The 22927-nt window shown below is 38.9% G+C and overlaps 1 protein-coding gene across 5 annotated transcripts in view; it reads right to left on the reverse strand.

Moving 5' to 3' along the window:
* Nucleotides 1-549: 549 nt before the first annotated feature.
* syndig1l (synapse differentiation inducing 1-like) overlaps nt 550-22927 on the reverse strand; it is a 47608-nt gene continuing 25230 nt past the window's right edge. The window contains exons 2-4 of one of the 5 annotated variants that reach the window (XM_046060800.1): nt 22035-22172; nt 6986-7082; nt 550-675 (exon numbers count right to left, since the gene is read on the reverse strand). In XM_046060800.1, the coding sequence (XP_045916756.1) occupies nt 617-675; nt 6986-7082; nt 22035-22172 (294 nt within the window). In that variant the 3' untranslated portion in view covers nt 550-616. Of the gene's footprint in view, nt 676-4325; nt 7083-15414; nt 15513-19249; nt 19373-20112; nt 20327-22034; nt 22173-22927 lie in introns of those variants that run through there. The other 4 variants (XR_006826766.1, XM_046060799.1, XM_046060802.1 and 1 more) reach the window with 4 other exon arrangements.

Raw genomic sequence — 22927 nt, forward strand, 5'->3', positions numbered from 1 at the left:
CGGTTTGGACCTTTTGAGACGCTCAGTTTCCTCTCAATAGAAAAGGCAATGCCCACTCCTCTAAGCTCCTTTTTCTTAAATAGTCTTGCATTATATACTCACAAGGTATGTTCAAAACCAGTTTATTGTGCTATTTTTAAAACGTGCCTGAGTCACATAAGCTAAATGAGCCTCTTTATCTGAGGTTGCAATATGTCCAAAAAACCCTTTTAATGCCCCAAGCAATTCCATTAAAAACCAAAAATTAGCATATCCCTTTCATTTCTTTTTACCAAATCAATGAAAAACTAAGGCAGGCTCAAATACAATAGGTTAACAAAGTATGGATATTTGAAAAATGATTTGCATTGTTTCTTATTTTACAGCTGTAGGGAAATATTGCCAGGAATTACCTTGGTTGAAAAAAGGGGCTACTCGCTTGCTTTTCAGTTTCCATTCCTAAGCTTCCTCGCTGGTATAAAATCTTTATAGGGTGCCTTGAAGGCACTTTATCTCCCCAAACAAACCTCAAAAAGATTTAAGAGGACTTTGGAACTATGTATTACACCCCTCAATCTTCTGGCAGGCTGGGAAAACAATATGATTGCCAGCAAAACTAAAACATTTGCAATCAAATTCAGTCTCTTCCCATTTCTGTTTCTGTCTTCTGGTTTAAAAAGGTTGTCGTCTCCGGCTCTGTAGGAAAAAAACAAAAACAGAGTGAATGTTTCCTGCAGCGAAAACAATGGCAGCTAAGAAAAGAATCAGACTCAGAAAACAATCAGTGATGGATATGTGCCATGCAAGCTGTAATTAAACCACAAATTGGACCACAGTGTGGAAGCTGCTCTACACCTGGTTTTGCCTAATCCACCAGTGGACAATACAAATGGAGGCTGTAAAACACACCTGACTTGCAGCTTTTGTCATGTGTGGGCAAGTGTGAGAGCTCATAAAGTGGAGGTTTCCAGGGTATTGCACCATCCTGGAGTGAAATACAATAACCAATCTCAAGAACTGCACTTGCAGAAAAAGACTGTAGTTTAGTGTTGTAGCTTCCAGTAGGAAACATGAGGAGAGGCTCACTTCTCTCCCATGATAATCTTTGGCATGATCTAATGCAAGCAAGAAATGGTTGTTGAAATGATGAAAACTGACTCATCCACAGAAGAGAGGAACTGGGGGAGTAAGACGCCCAGCACAGCTTTTTTGAGTCAAATCTAAAAAAACAACAACTCTATATTCTGTAATGATTGAAAGCATGTGATGATTCTATTTGTAATTTTATAATAACAGGCCCTTTTTCTGAAGAACTTATAACTTACAGAAATAATTTTTAAAGGAAGCATATGAAATCTCTCTTGCATAAATCAGAGACATTAGAAGATGAGCAAAATATTTTCCTGCTCACTGTCTTGTTTGCTCATGCAAACTGACTGAACGCTGGGAAACACTACAATCTTCTTTTGATCTCTAGTGCTTATTAATTCAATCTGCCTGTGTGTTGCACATAGGCTGTTTAGCATATCCTGGTAAAAAAAAAAGTGGAGCATGTTCTTTGTTCTGTTTCATATGAGCATTTTTCACCCCTGATGACTAGGCAAGCATCTCAACATAGTCTATTGTGCTGCAGCGTGTTCACTGACAAAGACATCAGCTTGTGACTCACCCCTTACTCACTCCTGTAATGAGAGCTCTTCCCCAGCTGGTCTGAAGTCACACTCACTGTTGTTGCATGTTCCACTGGCACAACACAGCCATTTTCAACCTATAATACCTCAGAATCAGCTCTGACACAGAATAATTCTGCTGCATGTGGGGTTTAGTTTTTACCTAAATGGGATCATTTTGTGAGGAGTTACTCAATGTTGTGGATTAGTGATTCCTAACCAGAGAAATTGTGATTTGATAAAAAAAATATATTAATTATCAAGCACATAAAGTTTGGCGCAGGTGTGAGCATGTACACTGACGGTACAACAACTTCCTCTTTCATGGTGAATCATCGATTCTGGACGCCACGGACACGGCGTCTCTCAAAAACTCACCTTTTGTACAACTTTTAATCAACAGTTGGATTAGACTAGACAGCAAAAATCTGAAGTCGGTCAGACTAATTCTCTAGGAGGAGTACGTTAAAGTGTGGCGTGTGTAAATCATCTAAAAATTACCATCAAACTAAAAATGGCTGACTTCCTGTTGGGTTTAGAGCATCACTCCAGAAAGCTTTTTGGTACGTCTGGACATGATACATGTGTCACAGAAATGTCGTATATGTAGGTGAAACGTGCTAGGGGGGCTGCTTTGTTGAAGGTCATTTCCTGTTGGCAGAAGATGGCACTACAACTATGAGTGAATATTGGCTTGTAGATGTGTTCAGGGCAGGACTCTTATGAAACATGTAAAGTTTGATACTGATCTGAGCATGTACACTGAAGTTACAGCAACTTCCTGTTTCATGGCAAAGAGTTTAACTTCGCCACCATGCCACCACCACGCCGTTAACTGCAAACTCACTCAAGTTTTACAACATGGCCTCATCAATGTGTTAAGGGTTTTCTGGGACAGTTTTGAAGTTGATATGTCCAACCTGCTAGGAGTAGTCCTTCATAGCGTAAAACATGACATTTCCTGTTGCCAGCAGGTGGCGCTATGACTTTGAATATTGGCATATGGATGTGTTCAGGGCAGGACTCTTATCCTACATGTAAAGTTTGGTGCAGATGTGAGCATGTATACTGAAGTTATAACAACTTCCTGTTTCATTGCGAGTCATCAGTTTTGAACGCCATGCCACGGACACGCCCATTGACGAAAACTCAAAGATAGCACAACCTTTCATCGTCAATGCCTTTAGAAGGCACAGCAGAAATTTGAAGTCGATCGGATGAATACTGTAGGAGGAGTTCGCACCCTGTCAACGGACTTTCAATTCAAAATGGCTGACTACCTGTTGAGTTTAGGATATGTTCTTGAGGTGTTTTGTCTGTCTTGATATGATACATGTCCACACAAAATTTCGAACATGTAGGTTGAAGATGGCGCACGGGCTGATTTTTTTCCAATTGTGGCTCTATGGAGCCATTTTGCCATGCCCATGTGCAAGACCCTTAAAATACATAATTTTTCGCCACGCCTGACGTGTGTGCAAAGCTTGGTGAGCTTTTGGGAACATTTAGGCCGTGACAGTTTCTATAGGGTCTTTGCATGTTCATGCTTGGGATCTAATAATTAATGGTTTAAATAGTTAGCTAAAAATAATGAATAATGAAATGACCTACAAGTAATGAAGAAAAATTAATTAATTAATGGTTGAAATATATAGTTAAGAGTGGCTTGAAATTGTTATAGTAATGAATAAACAGTTTTGAAATAGTTAGCTATAACATAAAAGCAATTACCTACAAGTAATGAAACAGTTAAATAAGTTAGCTATAATGTTAATAATTAATAGTTGAAATAGAGATATATAGTAAAAATGTGTTGAAATGCAGTTTTGAAATAGTGAAAAGTTCTAAATAACATTTTTAACCATTTAACCATTGAAATAGCTAAAAGTATAAGCTGTTGAAATAGTTAGCTATAACGTTAAGTAATACATAACCAGTTGAAACACTTAGCTAACAGTAATGGTTTGAAAAGTAATGTAATTAATAAACAGAAAAAGTTCAATGTAATGAATAAGCATTTGAATTTGTTAGTTAAAAGTTGAAATAGTTCATCCAATTTATAATCCATTCATAAGTACATATTTGGGTGGTGTTGATGAAGATGTATTTGAGCTCTTCTTATAGAACTTTGGGGGTAGGCCAGACAAAAAAGGTTAGGAGCCACTGACAGTCCAAACCCACTCCATTGTAATCACTGCTCTCTTGGCCTACATGAATGTGACTATCCTAAACCTCAGTTTGTCCTGGACCTGTGTTGTTCAGTGTGTCAAACGTTGAGCTGAGTGCAGCTCTGTATTTATGTTCAACAGCCATGATGTTGACAGCACAAAGAAAGGTGTACTTTACTGCACGCAGCTATGAGAACACTGCAGCTACAAATTTCAGAGCCGCTCCTCCGTCTCTTTCTGGCAAAACCACCTACACTCCATGACTCAGTCTGTATTTGCTTTTGCTTTAAGGACAACTCAAGCATCTCAATTACTCAGACAGTTCTTTGTGGAAGGTTTTCTGGATATGAATCTGACTATAGAACTTCACGTTATATAAACCACAAAGAAAAACAATTTTTGCTTTTAAGAAAGGCCATCCTTCCTTTCTGATTTATTTGTCATTACATTTGAACATGTCTTTATTTGCACTATGTACATGTTGCCTTCACATAAGATAGGAAAGAAATCCCCCAAACATGATTGTAATAAAAAAATGTCATCTTCTTTAATTTGGCTTAAAAGCACGACACAAAGAGAGCGCTATCACCCTGGCATTGAGGAATGAAAATAACAGCATTGAAACCCACCCCACATACTGTTGTAATATATTGCACAATACCAGGTTGCCAAAGAAGCCAGATAAAACCACATCATTTGAATGATACGCTACATAACACAAAGCATGTTCATCACTATCAGCAATAACATTTTCTCCAAGAGATGAAAGCAAACGTACGGAGTCTTTCAGTTTAGTTACAGTGATGGTCATGATGTGTGCGTACATTGACGTGGAATCAGTAGCTCATGAGTTACCACTGGAACAGGTGGTGGGAGGGGATCAGAGGTTATAAGGCCAAACATTTACAGTGTAACCACCAGCTTTTCAGATGACCAGAAACTCAATGAAGTGAATCTTAGGGCTCCAAACAAATACCTAGAAATCAATTGGCATTCAGTTTATCGATAGGCCTCGCTGACTGCCTTTAATTACAATACAACTGGGTGTTTACTCATACAGGAAGCCAAAAATAAAATTCTAAGAAAAGCTAGGAGTCTTAGCTGCAGTTTTATCTAAGCAAAGCACACTGGAAAATTCCCCTCGTGGAGAACATGGGCAATATTCACTCTTCATTAGCACAACAGAACTGACTTACATGTTTATTTTAAAATGCAGAGCTGAGGATGTGTAAATGGATTGTTTACTTGCAAGGTTTGACAGCAACCAGCAATGCCAAAAGTGGCTTATTAATGAAATGAATGTGGTTGTGCTATATTAGGGCTATGCTCCAGAGAGTACACATTCCTTTAGAAAAAGCCATTATGGGGAGCTAATTATGCACCATAAATGTCAGGTATGACAAATGCAGGACTTGTGCAGGGAAACTGAGTGTATAATGTCACCTCTTGAGGCTTCACTACTCGAACTAGCATCTGCCTGACATATAATCTATGGTACAAAAACACAAACTAAAATCTTAAGTTATTAATAAGCCCTTCATACAAAGAGAATATGTCTGTTCAGTGTCTGTTTTTCAAACTGAGTAAGAATTCTTGAAATTGTGAGAAAGGGACAAATTGAAATGTCTCAATGGTTTATTACACTAAAACGCCCTCTGTTTTAATTGCCGGATTAGGGAATGTGAGTTAAAGTATGGCACAAAATATAAGCCCCTTCACAGCCTAATCAATTTTAATTTAAGCTTTTTTTATGATCTGACAAAAACATGTTCAAAATCCAATCAATCATGCATAGCAGTATACTGCTGGCACAGCTAAAGTCATGCAGAGAATAATTGATCACGGCTAAATTCAAATCTGCGAGACTGTGAGGATATGGAAGGCCTGCCTTTTAATGACATTATCTACCTGATTTATAACTTCCTCACCCATTGTGAGTGGCTGATTTATTTCACATTGTGTTACCAGATGCAGCGTTTTTGGGAGTCACTGTACATAGTTTCCCCCAGAATTTCTGACCATCTGGCCACCTCACGTCTCTGCTTTATATCAAAGGCTTTAAATGAACATTGCTTAAAGCGAGATTAATCAAGGTGCCTTTAGACAGCAGGGAACACAAAAAGACAAACATAAAAACAAAGCACATTTGCACGTGCGCAGGCAAACCATATCTGGCATGAACAGATTTCGTTAGATGTCATGGCATGTCTTTGATGGATGGACACCTTCTCAGAGGTAAAAATCAGGCCTGAGGCGCCGCTCAGATTCTTGTTATTCATGCCGGTGTTTATTGTTGAATAAGAAAAGAAACAGCCTCTGATCGTATTTGATTGTTTTTTCCCCCTCTCAGACGTTTATTGTTCATTGATAGAAGTTATCGTCAGTAGTTCTATATTTTTTTTAAAGCATTCTTCGGAAATGAAAGCCATCCTTTGTCATGCTTTCAGAATCTGCGAGTGTGGTCATACACTGTGAGCCAGTCAGCCCAGAGACAAATGCAGTCTTGCTGTTTGAGTTGATGAGGAAAGCTCACTATCTATTAAAGACAGTCCAGGGTGGCAAACTGAGATGAAAGGAGGAGACAGAAAGGATCCAATTTTAAATGCATCTCAAATAACAGCAACAGCGGGTTAGTTTTAGAGTGATCTTGTGTTGGTTTCTAACCCCTCTCAACCTCTGCTCTTTAATAACTCCTTCAGTTCAAGGACTTTTTGTCTTAGTCTTTCCACCTCCGTGTTTCTGTAGGGGTCTTGGAAGTTAAAAACTAGCCAAAAGAGGATGAAGCCAACAGGTGTTTAAGTCAATGGGATGCAAACTGGACTCCAACATGGAATACTTCCATTACTCATACCCTCTCCCTCTCTCAACAACAACCAAATTCCCCATCTTCTCATTCCCCTGCTTGACCTATCTGCAGTCACTGTGGCTAATCTTGGCTGACAGAGGGCCTGTAGGGAGAGAAAGCTGGAAAGAAAGGAAGGTGGAGGGAAAAACTGTACATCCCCGAAAAACTTTCCTTCGAAGTCTGCCGGAGCAATGCTGTTCCCAAGAGGGGGTTATTCTCCTCCTGGGTTCCCCGGAGGAGTGTGGAGGGAAGGTGCAGCTGCTATATGTGTCCTGGTTTAGATAGGTAGGCAATGAGAGCTACCACCACCCCCACATACACACCGGTGCCTATAGTGATAGAGAGGGCAGCGAGGAACAAAGCCCGTCGGGAGGCGATGTTGGCCAGTGGGAAGTCACCTTTGTTCACTGCCTTGGTGGTCTGGAAAGGAGAAAATGCAAGAGAAGAAGAAAGTCATTCAAAGATAGTTTTGGAGGGACCTCGAGAGAAAGAGTGACCCATTTTCAAAAGAACCATAATTACAGAGGCTGTCCATTACTTCTGTGGAGGCACAGGGGGAAAAAGGGAACGCAATTGAAGGATGGCATAACCCGTAAAAAAAATTGCAATTAGTGTGAAAATGTCAAGGACCAGAGGTGATGCTCATATCAGCTGCTAGCACTGAATGACAAATGACACACATGCAGATTTATCATAATTTCACAGAATTAAATGAAAAACTCAACAAGCATGAGGCTTTTTATACTTATTTTTCCAGACAACAACCCCCGTCAGCACGACCCAGTTACCATGTATTATTATAGGCACATATAGATCCTCTCTGTGGTGCTGTGTTTACCATTTTGCTTAAATAACAGTTGTTTTCGTAAAAACTACTGCAGTGTTAGTAACTGACCACAGCATTAAACAGTCTTTCTTGTTAAACAGCAGCTAGTCAAAGACAGTAAATATTACAGACTTCGTTCACAATCAAATAGCAGTTTTAAAATGGTAAATAAATTCTTTTGCCCTCGGACGTGACTGTCTGCACAAAATGTACTGATGTTACAATAGGTTTGGCTCCATAAAAACCTACAATAATATGTTTTTATTTATATCCTGTGAGCCGTATGAACTACAAACCTCAAAAACAACACTAGAATCAGGCTCGTCAAGACCCAAGTCCTTATGTTTTCAATCTCGACTTGTTATGTTAGCAGCCCTTTGCACTGCCGTCTCCATCCTCCGACGACTCATTAGAGATTAAAAATGGTCAGTACTTCAAAAAGGCACAGAGCCACATCTCGTTTAATCACATTGCGATAATATTGCAAATGCAATTAATCGTACAGCCCTAAATGATAAAGTAATGTTTTTATCAGTTTGAAGTTGAAGTAATCCATGCTTGTTACATGATAAGGTTACACGACTGCATTTAGCCGACGTGATACATTGGCGTTAGCTTGCCCCAGCAAGCAATTTCACGGTTAAAAGACGTCTAATAGACATCTAAACAGAGCCCAGACGTCTAGGCTAAAACAGGGCTGAATTTGGGCTGTCAGTGCAAGTTTGGTAGACGTCTAACCATAGCCCAAAACTAGTCTAGTCATCAATTAGACCACCATTGAACGGCTACATATAGAAGTGTATTAGATGGTGAAAATGGGTCTAGGCTAAAACAAGGTTGAATTTGGGCTGTCAGTGAAAAGTTAATAGACGTCTAACCACAGCCCAAGAATAGACCAAATACACAGCTTTTGAATGACTACATATCTACCTCTAATAGACAATAGAATTGTGGCTAAAGGATTGTTTTTACTCAAACAAAACAGGTTCTCACAAATGGTAATCTGTCCAAACAAATTAAATATAAAGATTTTATTAAGAAAAAGGATTAAAACGTAGACAACTTAAGATAATACAACATGATGAAAATATAAAAGAATTATTGCTAAAATATTATAAATACAAAACAGTTCATATATATAATGAAAATACAAACAATTTTAACAACATGCGGTAATAAAAACATAAATAATGATAAAATAAATTGGTTGGCTACATCCAAATCTAGATCTTCATCTAAGCTGCTACTTGATGCAGGAAGAGCATCAGATGGGTCTCTCAGTTGGCGCCAGTCTCTCGGGTAAATGGGATCCATAACTGTTGAATATGTAAGAATATGAATATAAGTAAACATTATAATTTGACTATGTTGACTGTTTCCCCATAAGACATGACTATCATCAAATGATTTTAAATGAAAACAAACAATATAATTATAATTAATAATATATATAATTCTAATTATTATTCTAATGAAGGTTAAAGAAAATAATTTATAACGTTTTTTTCTTTTTAATTTAAAAGTATTTATTACTGACCCATTTATCTTTATATATGGAATATATAAAGATACTTGAACAGGACACATGTTTAAGCCATGTTGCATTAGTACAACCAAATAGAGAAAGTTGCTTTTATTCTTTTGAGAGAGCTATGTGCGGTGAATGTAAGTGTTCTGTTCTGAATATTTATTGTTGTCTTTGCTGACTGTATGCTGGAGAATTTGCAATAAATATTTAGTGTCAAAAGTCAAAAACTCATATTTTCATATCATAATGATCTAGTGAGAATATATGTGTGACTTTCATTACAAATTACAATAGGTAAGGTTGTACATGTTTTATGTTAACCCCTTCTGAATTCAGATAATATAGAGTTTGTAAGGCATGAGGAAACCTGTGGGTATCATGGAGTAACGTTAAGTTACACTTGCATGCAGCATGTTAAGCTAACCACAACGTGCCTTACTTTACACTGTTACCCGCTTAAATGTCCCGGTTCCTACACGTTAACATATAATGTAGATAAATAATGAAGACATGTCAAACAAAGACACAGATACTTACAAGACCAAAGTAAATGTCCTTTTGCTTCCAGTGTTTGCAGTAGTGATGTGTCCGTCCGTATCGAGGCTTCGAAGCGTGTGTCGAGTAATACAGGATGATTTTTGTGAAGCGCGTATCGAAGCTTGTGTTGATGACGTAGCCTATGTGGTGACGTTCGAAGACTGACGTACGTGACCGATTCAGATGCTGGTCCACCCCAAAGACCGCACACCCAAACACAAGAAAAGCAATCTAGTGTATACGGTCCAATGCAGTGAGGAATGCACAGACCTGTATATTGGGGAGACTAAACAACCACTACACAAACGCATGGCTCAACACAGAAGGGCCAACTCCTCAGGTCAAGACTCTGCAGTCTACTTACATCTGAAGGACAGAGGACACTCGTTTGAGGACCACCAGGTGCACATTTTAGACAGAGAAGATGGATGGTTTGAAAGAGGTGTCAAGGAAGCATCTACACCAGGGTTGAGAAGCCGTCATTGAACAGGGGAGGGGGTCTACGCCACCACTTATCCCCCACTTACAATGCTGTCCTTTCATCACTTCCCAGGAAACTAAACAAACGTAACCTATTGGCCTCAGGTGAAGATACCAACGAGGGTGGTTCAGTCTTGGCCACAGGTAGTCTTAACGACTGTAACGACTGTCGTCACAGCAACAAGGAACACTAACGAACCAGCGGTATCGATGACCCGGGATAACGACCCCACTGAGGTTAAATAGCTGAGTTTCCCTGCCAGTCAGTCAGAACTGAAGAAGTCCTTTGGATGAGGGACGAAACGTCTTCCAGTATTTTCAACCAAGTCCAGTTGCCCTTGATTTTAACCTTCGTTGGATAACTATGACCTGGATGTATGAGAATCTTCATAGACATTCAGGAGATGGTTTGCGGGTTTGGCGTGCGATTCGAAAGGAGCAGCAAAATGCAACGGACCCTCCTCAACATTTTGTGGACTTTTGATCTTGAACACAATTAGATTTTATCTACAGCTCATTTTAAATGACTAAAAAAGTTTATCAACTTATGTCAGAATTGCTTTGATCAAATAAATTCAAAAATTGTGATGAAACAGAGGAAAATAAAGTGTTGACATTTTGTGGTGTTGGTAAGAATTAAACTCTTACCCCATATTACCATAATAATAATTTTCTAAAGCAGGTAAAATCATCTCCAAAAAAGAAACCGCCTGAAGCACTGTGGAAGGGTTATTTTTAAATAAAGATGAATAAAATGTTTTCTCTATTATCTAAAGTCACAAACCAAGTTATCATAACCCTCTCCCTTGTTTCCACTTTCCTTCTGACACCTTATTAAAAAGCTAATCAGTCATGTATTGGCATCACTAACATCATTCATTAATTTATTCAATTCAAAGCTTCACACACCAAAGCCATGTTGCCGTTATAATCACTGCCTGTTTTACATTTATTGTCCACTTGATAGCACAGTAGTGCAAATGAAGCACCGTGAAGCTTCGGCCCATGAGTGAACCAATTGGATGGAAAACTTCAATGCTTCATAAAGCTTCATCTCGCCATCACTAGTTTGCAGTAAACTCTCGCCCTTTGCTCACTGAAAGACGGAAATCGTAACGTATCCCTCGTTTAAAAATGGCGGATGTCTTTATCGCGAGATCTGGTCGACCCTGTCCCCGATGTCTAACTTTCAAGTCTTGCGTTGCCAGTAGTCATGTCAGTAGGGCTACAGCTGCCATCTAGCGGTTGAAAATAGTAATTGCATTTTGTTTTAAATTAAAATGAAAGTTAATGTAGTGAACGTTACAGCAAAAATAAAGATAATTTTAATGTTTCAAATGTTTACTTGCATTTGATGAAATGATATCACGCACCTCAACAGCTGCATGGGTGAAAACTACATGTAACCTATTTGGTCTGAAACAGGGCTACAGCCAAGCCCTCTATTTCGCCGGGTGGGCTAAAAGCAGACTACACGTAGCCTGTCCAAATAAGAGCTAAATCGTGGCTACAGATAGATCATGTCAATTTAATGACACTTAATATCTTGCAGATATTATTGACATTGCAAAAATAATGGGACATCAACCATCTCACGTGCTGCCAGGGCAAAAAACACTTAATCATTTTTGACCATTTTGACTCAAAGTGGGCTAGAAATAGCAAGTCTGTCTACGAGCTAAATCGTGGCTACGCACAGGCCGCGCGTAAAACATGTGAAAGAAATGAAACAAAAAACAACTTATATTCACTGTAGACCTTGCTTACATGATGGAATATCATACATCTTGCAAGTTATTTTGGCAAAAACGCCATGTAACCACGTGTAAAGTTATCGTGGCTATAAGTGGGTTACTCATACCCGGAATAAATAAGGTCTATAGTAAACCTAGACGGTGAAATGACGACTATTGCTTGCTGGGAAGCCTTACAACTATAGTATTTTATTGATAAGGTAAGCAACTGCTCTGCACTAACAGGTGCAAGACTGCAGCCTGGAGCCTCCCGTCTCATGCCCTCCCGCGTGGTGCCTTCCGGTAGCTTCTACGGTGCAAAATAAAAACTCACGTCTGGTTCGTTCTGTCTTCCTCGTACTTTGGTGTTTTTAAACTGAATATTTACGGCAATCATGCAAATGAATAAAATACTTAATAAAATATCTGCTGCTTATCCTGTGTATGTGCCAACACAACGACATATAGACACAAACACACACACACACACACACACACACACACTAGAATAGAATAAGCAATTTTATTTGCAGTGATTTCCCTATTAAGTGAGGAAATAATATAGAATATCTAAGTAAAAACGAGTCTTGGAGAGAGTATAACATATTTATTATTTTGTTCTTCATTATTACTGTCGTCCCGCACATTGGCAGAAACTGCTGCAGGATCCAGGGTGGGGATCTTCAGAAGATATCCCCTGCAGCTCACCTCTTCCAACGTACCCTGTGTTTATAAAAACTGAACAAAATCATACTCTTGATCTGCTCTCATACAGTGTTTAGATTTGTTTGTTTCAGACAGTCTTTTTTGTTAGCAACAAGTGACTTGCTCAGCACAGTAGGCTGTGCCCTATGCATGTGTTATTTTTAAAAAAGACACTGATGTGTTCCTTAGCTAAAATCAAAGAAAGAAACCACTAAAGTCTGTTATAATAAATTGCTATAGATAACAAGTTAGTGTTGAACTAATCGCTAACAAACGTCTAATTGAAACTGTTGCAGTTTAAAGCGTTAAAGTCATCGCAGGTTTCATCAAATACGTAAACGTCAGGGACACAACAATAACACCCAGAAATCTGCAAAGTATATCTATAGCCAAAATCATAATTTAAGAGTTTATACATTTTTAATTGATTGCATGAATGAACTCACCCATAACTCCGACACTTTTTACTTCTGCTGCTGCTGCTTCTTCTCTTGATTAAGACCCGATTGCAAACAACATTTAGGTGCATACTGCCATCTACTGTACAGAAGTGTGTAACATACACATAATTTGCGATTTTCATTTTGACACTTGAAACTACGTTTAAAACAATCTTTCGACCAGATTGCTGGAATAGCATTATAATAGCACAATCATTAGCATGACAGTCTTCATTTGTCAGTTCAAAAACACCAAAGAACGAGGTAGAAATAGGGAACAAGACGCAAACATTTATTTTGAAATGTAGAAACTAGCGGAGGCACCAGGCGGGAGGGCATGAGACGACAGGGCTGCAGCCATACCCGTCTCAAGAGGCGAGCGAACGTTATCTAACTAGCCAGCTAAGTTAATCAACACACTAAAGTAGCAGGCCACAAAAACAAAACAATGAACTCAAAAATGCTTCAAAGCTCTGTAGGTCTGAGGAGAACAGCAGGGTTGAGTAATAATTCTCTCAGAGTTTGTCATTTTGAGCAGTAGATGTAGACTTTTATCTTGCAAACAAACACTTTCAGTGTTAATCACCAATACGCATTGTGTGTGTTTAAATATTTGTGAATATAAGTGTATAAACACCAATGATGTTTATATTGCTTAATAACAACTAATTTTAAATAGAAATCAAAAAAGCTTGGTCCATATTCCACAGTCTTGTTCCACATTAGTATTCCTATTCTTTAATACTATTAAATACAAAATCACTGTGTCGAGTGAGACAGGTAAATTCTATCCTACTGGACTGACGTTTATTAATAAGCTTGATAATTAACATCAGCTATGTAACTGATGCCAAAAGAGGTTCTTGCTTCTTTTATCATTACCGTATCTCTAGCTATCTTAGTATTTGCGACTGAGACAGTCGCAATTATACTAATACTTGCTAGGAGGGAAATGCAAGGAAGAGAGATGCCTTTTTTGATGTGTGGTTTTCATTCAAATAGCTGAATAGGGGTCAGCACTGAAACAGAAATTACACATACAGACAACAGTAGAAATTGTTACAGTGGCATTGTTAGGACTTTGTATTTGCTTTTCCATTTTCCATCTCCTTTGTCTAGCCCTAAACTAATTTCAGTTCTATTTTACTCCAAATGCCATCGCATATTAATCTTTTTGTACTTCAGTTCAACATGTTACAGGAATCACAACCATAATTTATTTTACCCATAATAATACATTGATCACACTATTGTGCTGAATGTTTGCTAGCACAGTTAGAAAAGCAGCGTGTGAGTGTGTGAAATGACCTTTATTATTCTGTTGAATTCATTCTAATGTAAATGGGGCTGATGTGGGATGTGTGTGAATGTGATGAAGCTGGCATCAGCGTCACTACCTCCAACAAGGCCACGGTCGTCTTTTATAAGAAAAAATGTGTCCCATTCACTTTGGAAGTGAGCCATAGCTCCGAGGTGACTCTTCTTATTCATGACTGAGGCTAAGACGGATGGTGACTGCCAGTTAGATGGTTAGATGCAGCGTCTGCAGTGATTTTTTTATCCAACTGTGGCAATGAATAGAAAACTAAAAATCAAACCACGGCTTTACACAAATCCTTGTTTTGACCTTTGCTCACAAGCTCTCAGACTGTGGATAAGCGTGGCTGAAATTTGCTTTTTTTGGAGGATGCCTAACCTTACTGATCATAACAGAATGAGAAGCTTAGAAATCTGGGAGTACTTTGGAATTGGGCCACTGCTTTTCCTCATTGACAGGAGCCAGCTGGTTCAGGTAGCTGGCCCCTGTGGTGCCTTTCTTTTTAGGGGTCCTTTTCAGAATCAGCTTTATCAGCTTTGGTCCTCTTCATGGCTTACTGAAGGGAGAGCGACTAAAACTCCTTGCTGGAGCTCATTGAAATCACTTGTGGAGCTGAAAGATGATACCCAGATAACCAGCTAAAAAACTTATGGATTGACCTCAAAGTATTAGAAGGGTAATTTTGATCAACTCCTTTATTTGCTACACAAAAGTTGTGATAAATAGGAGTATGATCTATACATTGTACATAGAATTATGAAAAATACTGTTTATTCACAGCCTCTGCCCATCTACACTACAGAGCCAGTGCAGCCGCCCTGGACAGCCAACTCTCATCTAGACTCTGTTAGTCCCTGTTCCCTGCTGGCAATTTCTCAGCAAGTCAATTAAGTGAGACAGATGCATATTACATTTGTCAAAATGTGTGGTGTGTGAAGCCTGGATTTTGCCAATAAAATCAGAATAATAAATCAGAGATCACCTATATCACAGCTAAGTAAAGCAACTGCAGGAAGGATACCTGCTAATTAGAGTCTGTCTTTCCTGCATTTGTTCAGGAAGCAGAACTGCATAATGGATACTGACTCAAGTGAAGAAGCAAGTTCATGATTGCAACGTTGCATGTCACCATGTTAAGGCTGTCTTTTGCGTAGGAAGACATTTATTGAAACAGGTTGATCAGGTTTGTAAAACTGAATCCTTCATTTTTCTCTGCGGAACGCAGTTAGAAATAATGATTCCCCTTGTGCATCAGCCACCTTTGCATCTCACAGCACCTTTATCTGCAGAATAATGAATAAATAATTAATATAAAAAAATTAAATTTACAATTCATCAGTGATGGTTGTTAATACTTAAAAAAAACTACACATGAGGTCGTTCCACTATGCACCATGTGTTTCATTAGTGCCAAGGAGGTTTTAGAAGACAATGCCTAATAGTCCAAGACAAAGAGAAGCAGATGAGAGCCAGAGAGAAAGACTCTTTAGACAAATGCCTCCAAAGGTCAGGAAACAAATTAGGACAAAGGACATGTATTCAAGGCAGGTCTTTTAGCTTCCATGTCAATACAGTAATTATTGAAACAAAAGCTCCGCTATGGAGGCCTTATGGGAAATTAGGTTGGAGTTTGCTTTCAAAACGAGACAGAGCACATTCTCTCTTTGAGGTCTCTTGGAGGAGAGAATCCTGAAAATAGACATAATGTGACGGACATGATGTGTAGGACAGTTTATTTCTCTCCGTCTCTGGCGGAGGTGGATAGAGTAGTCCAAAACTGTACTGAAGTTGCTTTGCAATCAAAATAACTACTTGAGTAAGAGTACACAAGTATTTACAAAAAAATTCTTAAGTAGTGAGTTACTTAGTGAGTAACTTAAGAAAAAAAAACAATGGGTAATTTTCTCCTAGTCTTTTATTTGATGTGGATGTGACTGGAATTATTTCAGATGGACTTCCTCAGGTAAAGGGAAAGAAGTGAACATACACTTTTTATTTATTTGTGATGAAATGACAAGTCACCATCACCTGATTAGATAACCTGCCAAATTTACACCAGGACAATTTCCCCCAAAATATTGCATTAATATTACTCCAATAAGTAAAGTAAAAAATAATAAGGAGATAATTTCTGTGATGTTTCATAATTTATTGCCTATAAAATAAAGGTGTGTTCACTTCTTCACATTTACCTGAGGAAGATCATCTCTGGTTGAAACATTACATCAGTCACATCCACATGAACTAAGAGTAACTTTTTTTGTGTGTGCATAATTTGGTCTGTCTTCATCAAGCTACACCAATAAGCATGACTAGTCAAATATGGACTGCTCGTACACTATTTGCTTGAATATTTATATTAAGGCAGAAGGCAGAGGAGTTTTTAAGCATGATATATTGTGTGTAGCTGTTTATTATTAAACATATTAGCATGTCAGCACGGTGTAGCCTACTGACTTCACAAGCGAAACCCGCTGGCCAAAATGGTGTCATCCCAAGACTGACAAAGCGTTGGTATCGGACGCCCTGGGAAGAGACGGGGCTGGTATGCTAAATTTGAATTTGCAGCCTAAATATTAACTGCTAGTGCCATTTGAAAGCCAAACTACCATGCTGTTGTTTCAGCCATTATTCTGTTCAAACAGAGTCATGTGGATGCTTGACTATGGTAAATAAATAAATAAATAAATAAGTAGCAAAGTAGCGCGATGAATGTATCCAAATGTAGCGGAGTAAAAGTAATGATTTTTCTCTTAAAAACTACTCAAGTGAGAGTAAAAGTATGATGCATTAAAGCTACTCTGACAAGTAAAATTTACTCAAAACAGTTACTCGAATACACGTAATGGACTAAATGTAAGTTGTTACTACCCGCCTCTGGTAACTGCCAGGAAGGGCACACGTTTGTTATTTCATTTGTCAAGTGAAAGCATTTGTTAAATACTGTAATTTACTTATCAAGCGTTGTCTCCACTTTACACAAACAGTTCAACCAAAGCATGCTGTGGTTCTCCCCGAGGAACACGATAATATAAAATTAGGGCTGGGCACGTTAACATGTTATTAACGCGTTAACGCATTAATTAATTAAATTATTTTATCGCACATTAACACAGTTTTAAAAAAATATATTGATATTTTGAAAGTCCGTTGCTCACTGGCCCTGAATACACAAACAGTCAAAACATGGGTCACAGGAGGGGCGGGATGTTGATCAGCCTGCAAATCACCTACCCAAACAAGTGGGAGAAGAAGACAACACTCCATGAGTAAATGGCAGGCGCTCTATTGACAGTAACCATGGCAACGGCTTATGTGCGCTACGCAGCTGTAGCCTATTTAACTGAAGTTAAAATTATAGGCTACATAAATTTACATGATAGGCCTATATCTAGTTTTGCGGGGATGCTCTGCCATGTGAATTCCCTCCTGTTGATGTCCTGATAACTATTTAGATTTTGGAAACTCACAAACAGCGAAGATCAGTCTCTCTTCCAATGATTTGTGCTGCAGGTCACGTACAAAAAGTTCAAGACAATTCAACTTCGGCAGCGGTCGGTCGTGTGCGTGAGGCGAGCACCACCGCGACCCACTTGTCGCTACACCTTGTTTGACCACTTCACCTCACTCTAACAGGGGCACTTGCTACTGAACATAGACTGTTTCTGCTGCTCCCGGATAAAAGAAAAATGTTTCTGCTGATACCTGTTAAGAAAACCCCCCAAGAAAACTGGACTCTGATGGTAACTTGTTTTAACAAGCTAGATAAAAGGTAATGCCCTGGCAGTGGCAAATAGCTTTGCTTTAATATTTGATTTGATTACATTAATGTTTAAGTTGAGATTTACAAGAAATATTTTATTGCTACTGTGAAAGGGAATACTGCTGGTAAAAAGCACATTATTTGTTTAAAGTGTTTGCAAACCACATGTTATTGCACTTTTGTGTATATAGCAGTACATTTAAATTAAAATGGCGCAATACACTACTTTAGAATTCATTATTCAATTTTGCGCATAACAATGAGATTAATTGCGATTATAGTCATTGCCCAGCACTATATAAAATATAATAATTATATAATGTGGACAATAGATGAGTACAGTAGGTTGAAAGTGTGTGTGCCCTCTTCTCTGTATAATGTACTGTATATGTCAATGTGAGGATTTTTCCTTGAATCCCCTTGAGAGGGTAATGGTTAGAGGCACTGAGGCTTTATCTCCACAACTTTGACAAAATGATTGAAATGTGGTGTCATAGAAAAAAGATAACATCTGAGACTTCGCTGCATGGAGACTTATATTGCGATGCGCTCTCATAAGTCAATTCCACACCCTAAACAGGTTTTTCTTCCAAATAAACAACAGACAAAGGCCCGCATCTCCCTCTTTCTCTCTCCCAGTCTCTGGATCTGTCTCTCCCCCACACAGGCACATATGTGAATACATAAACTGTTTTGCAATAATTAGCTCATTCATTTTCATCCATTATGATGACTTGTATGCCCTAAGATAACTTCACCGGAGTCTTATTTGCATAATCGTGAAAGGAATCGCTGCGGCTCTTCAACTCTGCACTTCCCAGCACAGATGTCTCAGAGCTGAGAGAAACATTTATCAGCATCTCCAAACAAAACACTCACCCTATTAGTGGCAATAATTGAAACTCAATTCCGCTTCCCAATCAAATGCTCCAAGCTAATTTCCCCCACACATTCGTGGTATTTTAGTCATTATCAGATGTGTGTGTGGGTGGTTAACGCTGAATCCTGAAACTGTAAAGCACTATTTATCATAAAGACGTTACACAGAATGAAATATGTAGTCTTTGGCAAATAGGATGAGTAATGTAAAGCAATAGACGAATGCATGTCTGCTTCTGTGTGTGAGTGTGTGTGTTTGCCCTCGCTTTGGGAAGCCATGCAGCGGCTCTCTCTGTTTGACTAGGTCTGACCTTCCAGTGGGGCAAAAACAAAAACACTATTGATCTGCAGTCCACAGACTCTATTATGGACCCTAACCTGTTTGTTTGTAAATGTCCTCGGAGTCAGTGACGGAGCTGATGTGCTATAATTTCTAAACTCCTCTCCTCAGCTCATTCTTTCGCCCTTGCCTTATCCCATAATGCAACTGCTTCCACGGCCCTACAAAGGCAGAGAACAGAAACGACACAAACTATGAAAAAGTGTTTTTGTATTTATGAGAATTTATGAACGATTCTCTGTCAAAATCAGCTGTTTGCGGCCTGCAGCGCTCTCTCTCTCTCTCTTCGTCAGTTCCCTTCTGTGTGGATTGCTCCTAAATTTTATATTTCATAATGTTAAACAAGTGACAAGCGGTCAGATTCTGAACATGTTGACCGAATAGGTATTTACTGTATAAACTCTTCTCTCAGTACAGATGGTACAGTAGCATAGATGTTTACACAGATCATCAAATTACAGACCGTATTCAGCTAAAAACTTACAACATCCTCATGCTAACTGCGACAGAGTGAATTAATTTAGTTAGGGGGCTCCCTGAACTATCAAATGAAACTGAAAGACCAGTGAAGTGAGGTTATTGAGCTATAAAATGATGCGATCCCAGACTCCCACCATATCTTTTCCTGACAGCTCTTCTGGACGGCACCTTCTAAAGAAGGGAGATTGGCAGAAAAACCATCCATCCCTAAACACGGCCATCACTTCCCATAATTACCAGGAAGAATCAAATTAGCTCCTGACAAGATAATTCACTGACTGCCTTAATCTGCCTCGGACTACTCGCGCCCACAGATAAGACAGCTAAATGTTTGAGCGTTTGATAAGAATTTATAGTCAAAGGCGGAACAATTTACTGAAAAGCTTTTCTCTCTCAGGATGTGTGTGTGTACAGTGTTTACATGTACCGTTAAACAGACGCTGCATGCATATGTGTGTGTGTGTGTGTGTGTGCGTGTGTGTGGGTGTGTGTGTGTGTGTGGCAGCTACTGATGGCTGCTGATGGCCTTTTCAAGTTGATCTAGCACATCAGAGAAACAGAACTGATTAGAAGCAAGACAAGTAGCGATCCCTTTGCTCTTTGTTTGACTGACACACCATCACCGGAGGGGTCTCCTGTGGATTTGAAAAGAGGGAGGAAGGGGTTGGAATCCATTAGACAACCATTATGTGCGGCTAAAGAACACATTGGCAAAAGCTTCAAAAGTAACATTGTTGCCTCATCACACCTTGACAGATCGCACTCTAAAATCACCTCATTCTCTTTGGAAATAACAGCTGTCTTTACAGTTGATACTAATGTGTCTTTATATCTTTACATCAAAGTCAATATCACTGGCAAGGCAATATTATTTTCAAGGGCCTTGCCTTCGTAAAACGATAATGTTGCATGCCAATCTATTACGGAATTTAAAACTAAAGCTCTGGACATGATCTGATATTTTAATTGTAAAGACATTACTTTACGCTTTAATTACTTGTTTAATGAAATGTATGGGGTTGATTGTTCTTATGTAGTATGTATGATGCTTTGGCAATATTGTTGTTACACATTCATGCCAATAAAGCTAATTTGAATTAGAAAAATTTGAATTTTAATTTGACTGTTCTTTGATTTAATTCTTTGACAGTTAACATTCAAAAACAGTATATTTGTGCATGAAAGCCAGAAACATAAATATCCTAGAAATAAAGCTGCTTTTTAGATGTAGTAGTGATTTAGAGTAAGTGATTCTGCAGAAGGATTGTTGATGTTTGAACTCAACTACCAAAAAAACCCCACACTCTCCCTTAATTGCTCCCTTAGAAGCTCCGCCCTCCACATTTCAAATCTCTGAGAGTTTTCTCCAGCTGTGAAACGCCTTCACATATAACTGCCCGGTCATATAACTTTCTCCTCTGTTTATGAGACCTGTACTTAGACCTTTTCCTCTTTTGGTGTTTCTCGGCCATTTGTCCTTCTTCACAGTGCCTGGAGTCGGGCACGTTCGGATGTGCTGGTGTATAGAACTCTCTACCACTACCCCCATCACCCCTGTGCAGGAGCACTAACTGTTGCTGATTGGCTGGAACAATGTTGTGTGGCATGGTCCACACCACTTTATTTGTTTTCCATTTAAAGAGCCAGGGCTGTGAAGGAAAACCCGAGCACACAACAAACGGAGAGCTAGCAAACCGTGAGGAAATTTTCAGTGAATTTAACAAAAAGTATATTGGAATACAATCACTTAATTTCCCTTTAAGCAAAAAAAGTCTTTGGAAAACATTTTTTTCTAGTATTTTCATACATTTCTTCACACATAATCTGCTTTCCAAATTACAGCTCAAACAAGACTGTGTCTGAGAGCTTAATACGTCGGCACACCTGTAATTGGATTCATCTTCAATCCTCTTGAAAGTGCCACTAGTTCAAAGGTCATCTCTCATCTTAGTATTTTGAGTACCCCCTAGTTTACAGATAGAGCCTTGAAAGTGATTTATATACTCTTCCTAAAGGCTTCTTTCACTCTGTTTACAGAGCATCAAACAGTCATTACAGACTGGCCTTGAGTTATTGATGGGTAGCTCAGTAAAAAGTGGCCTTGCGTCGGCAGTTAGAGAGTCAGTCCTTTTTTTGTGTGTGATAGTCCTTAATGTTTTGGTGAGTCATATATAGAGCTAGGTGTGTGCGTGTGTGTTTGTGTGCTCGCATATCTATAAATTCATGAAAATGTGTGCAACAAACAGATGCTGCATCATTTAGCAGCATGTGTGACAGACAATAACTTTGGATGTGTGTGCATTGCATGCATGTGATTGTGTGTGTGTGTGTGTGTGTCCTCACCCCCTGTGAGAAATAAAATGCTGCAATCCCCAGAGGCCAGAAACAGCAGAGCATGGAGAAGATGGCCAGGCCAAGGTGGTCTCGTGGAGGGACGACTATGAAGTTGTCCTCGCTCTCACTGTCACTGGAGCAGTCTGTCTGCACAGAGAACAGCAACTCAGGTCAAAACACAAACTTGTTTTGTGGCCTGTACATGGACAAAAAGAAGTTCCTGCCCCCCCACCCCAGCAAAAACGGATTTAATTTTTATCAATCATTAACAATGCAGGCGATTGAAATAAACAAGATTCAGGTTAGCAAAATAGCCTTTCTCGCATCAGAGCACTTTTGTTTGTTTATGTCACAACATGAAACACATTCATACAACTTCAGGTCATCCACACACTCTCTGAAGTGGCTCCAGCCCCCCAGTTTGAGAACCACTGAGTTAAAGGGTAACAAGAGTAGATGAGAAGATTGATACCTCTCTCACATTTATACAGTAAAGTGAAGACTACAGCCAGCAGTCTCTTAGCTTTGTTTAGCTTAATATAAAGACTGGAAATGGGAAAGAACTGGCCTAGCTCTGTCCAAAAGCACCTCTAAAGCTCACTAATTAGCATGTTATGTCTTCTTAGTTTACTGCTTACAAATGTGTGAAAATGACATGTTTTAGTTTTACGGACGTTATGTGGCCAGCCAAGAAATAGTAAAACCACAACTTGTTTTTGCACTCCTGTTTTTGTACAGATTAAACAAATGAGATATGAATTTTTATATGTCAATTAGTGAGCTTTAGTGAGGTGCTGGTAGGCTGATTTTGTTACCACGGGACAGAGCCAAGCTAGTTGTTTCCCCCGTTTGCAGTCTTTGTGCTTAGCTAAGCTTACTGGCTAATGTCATATTTAGCATAC

Source organism: Micropterus dolomieu, linkage group LG10 (assembly GCF_021292245.1).
Source record: "Micropterus dolomieu isolate WLL.071019.BEF.003 ecotype Adirondacks linkage group LG10, ASM2129224v1, whole genome shotgun sequence".
Taxonomy (NCBI): domain Eukaryota; kingdom Metazoa; phylum Chordata; class Actinopteri; order Centrarchiformes; family Centrarchidae; genus Micropterus; species Micropterus dolomieu.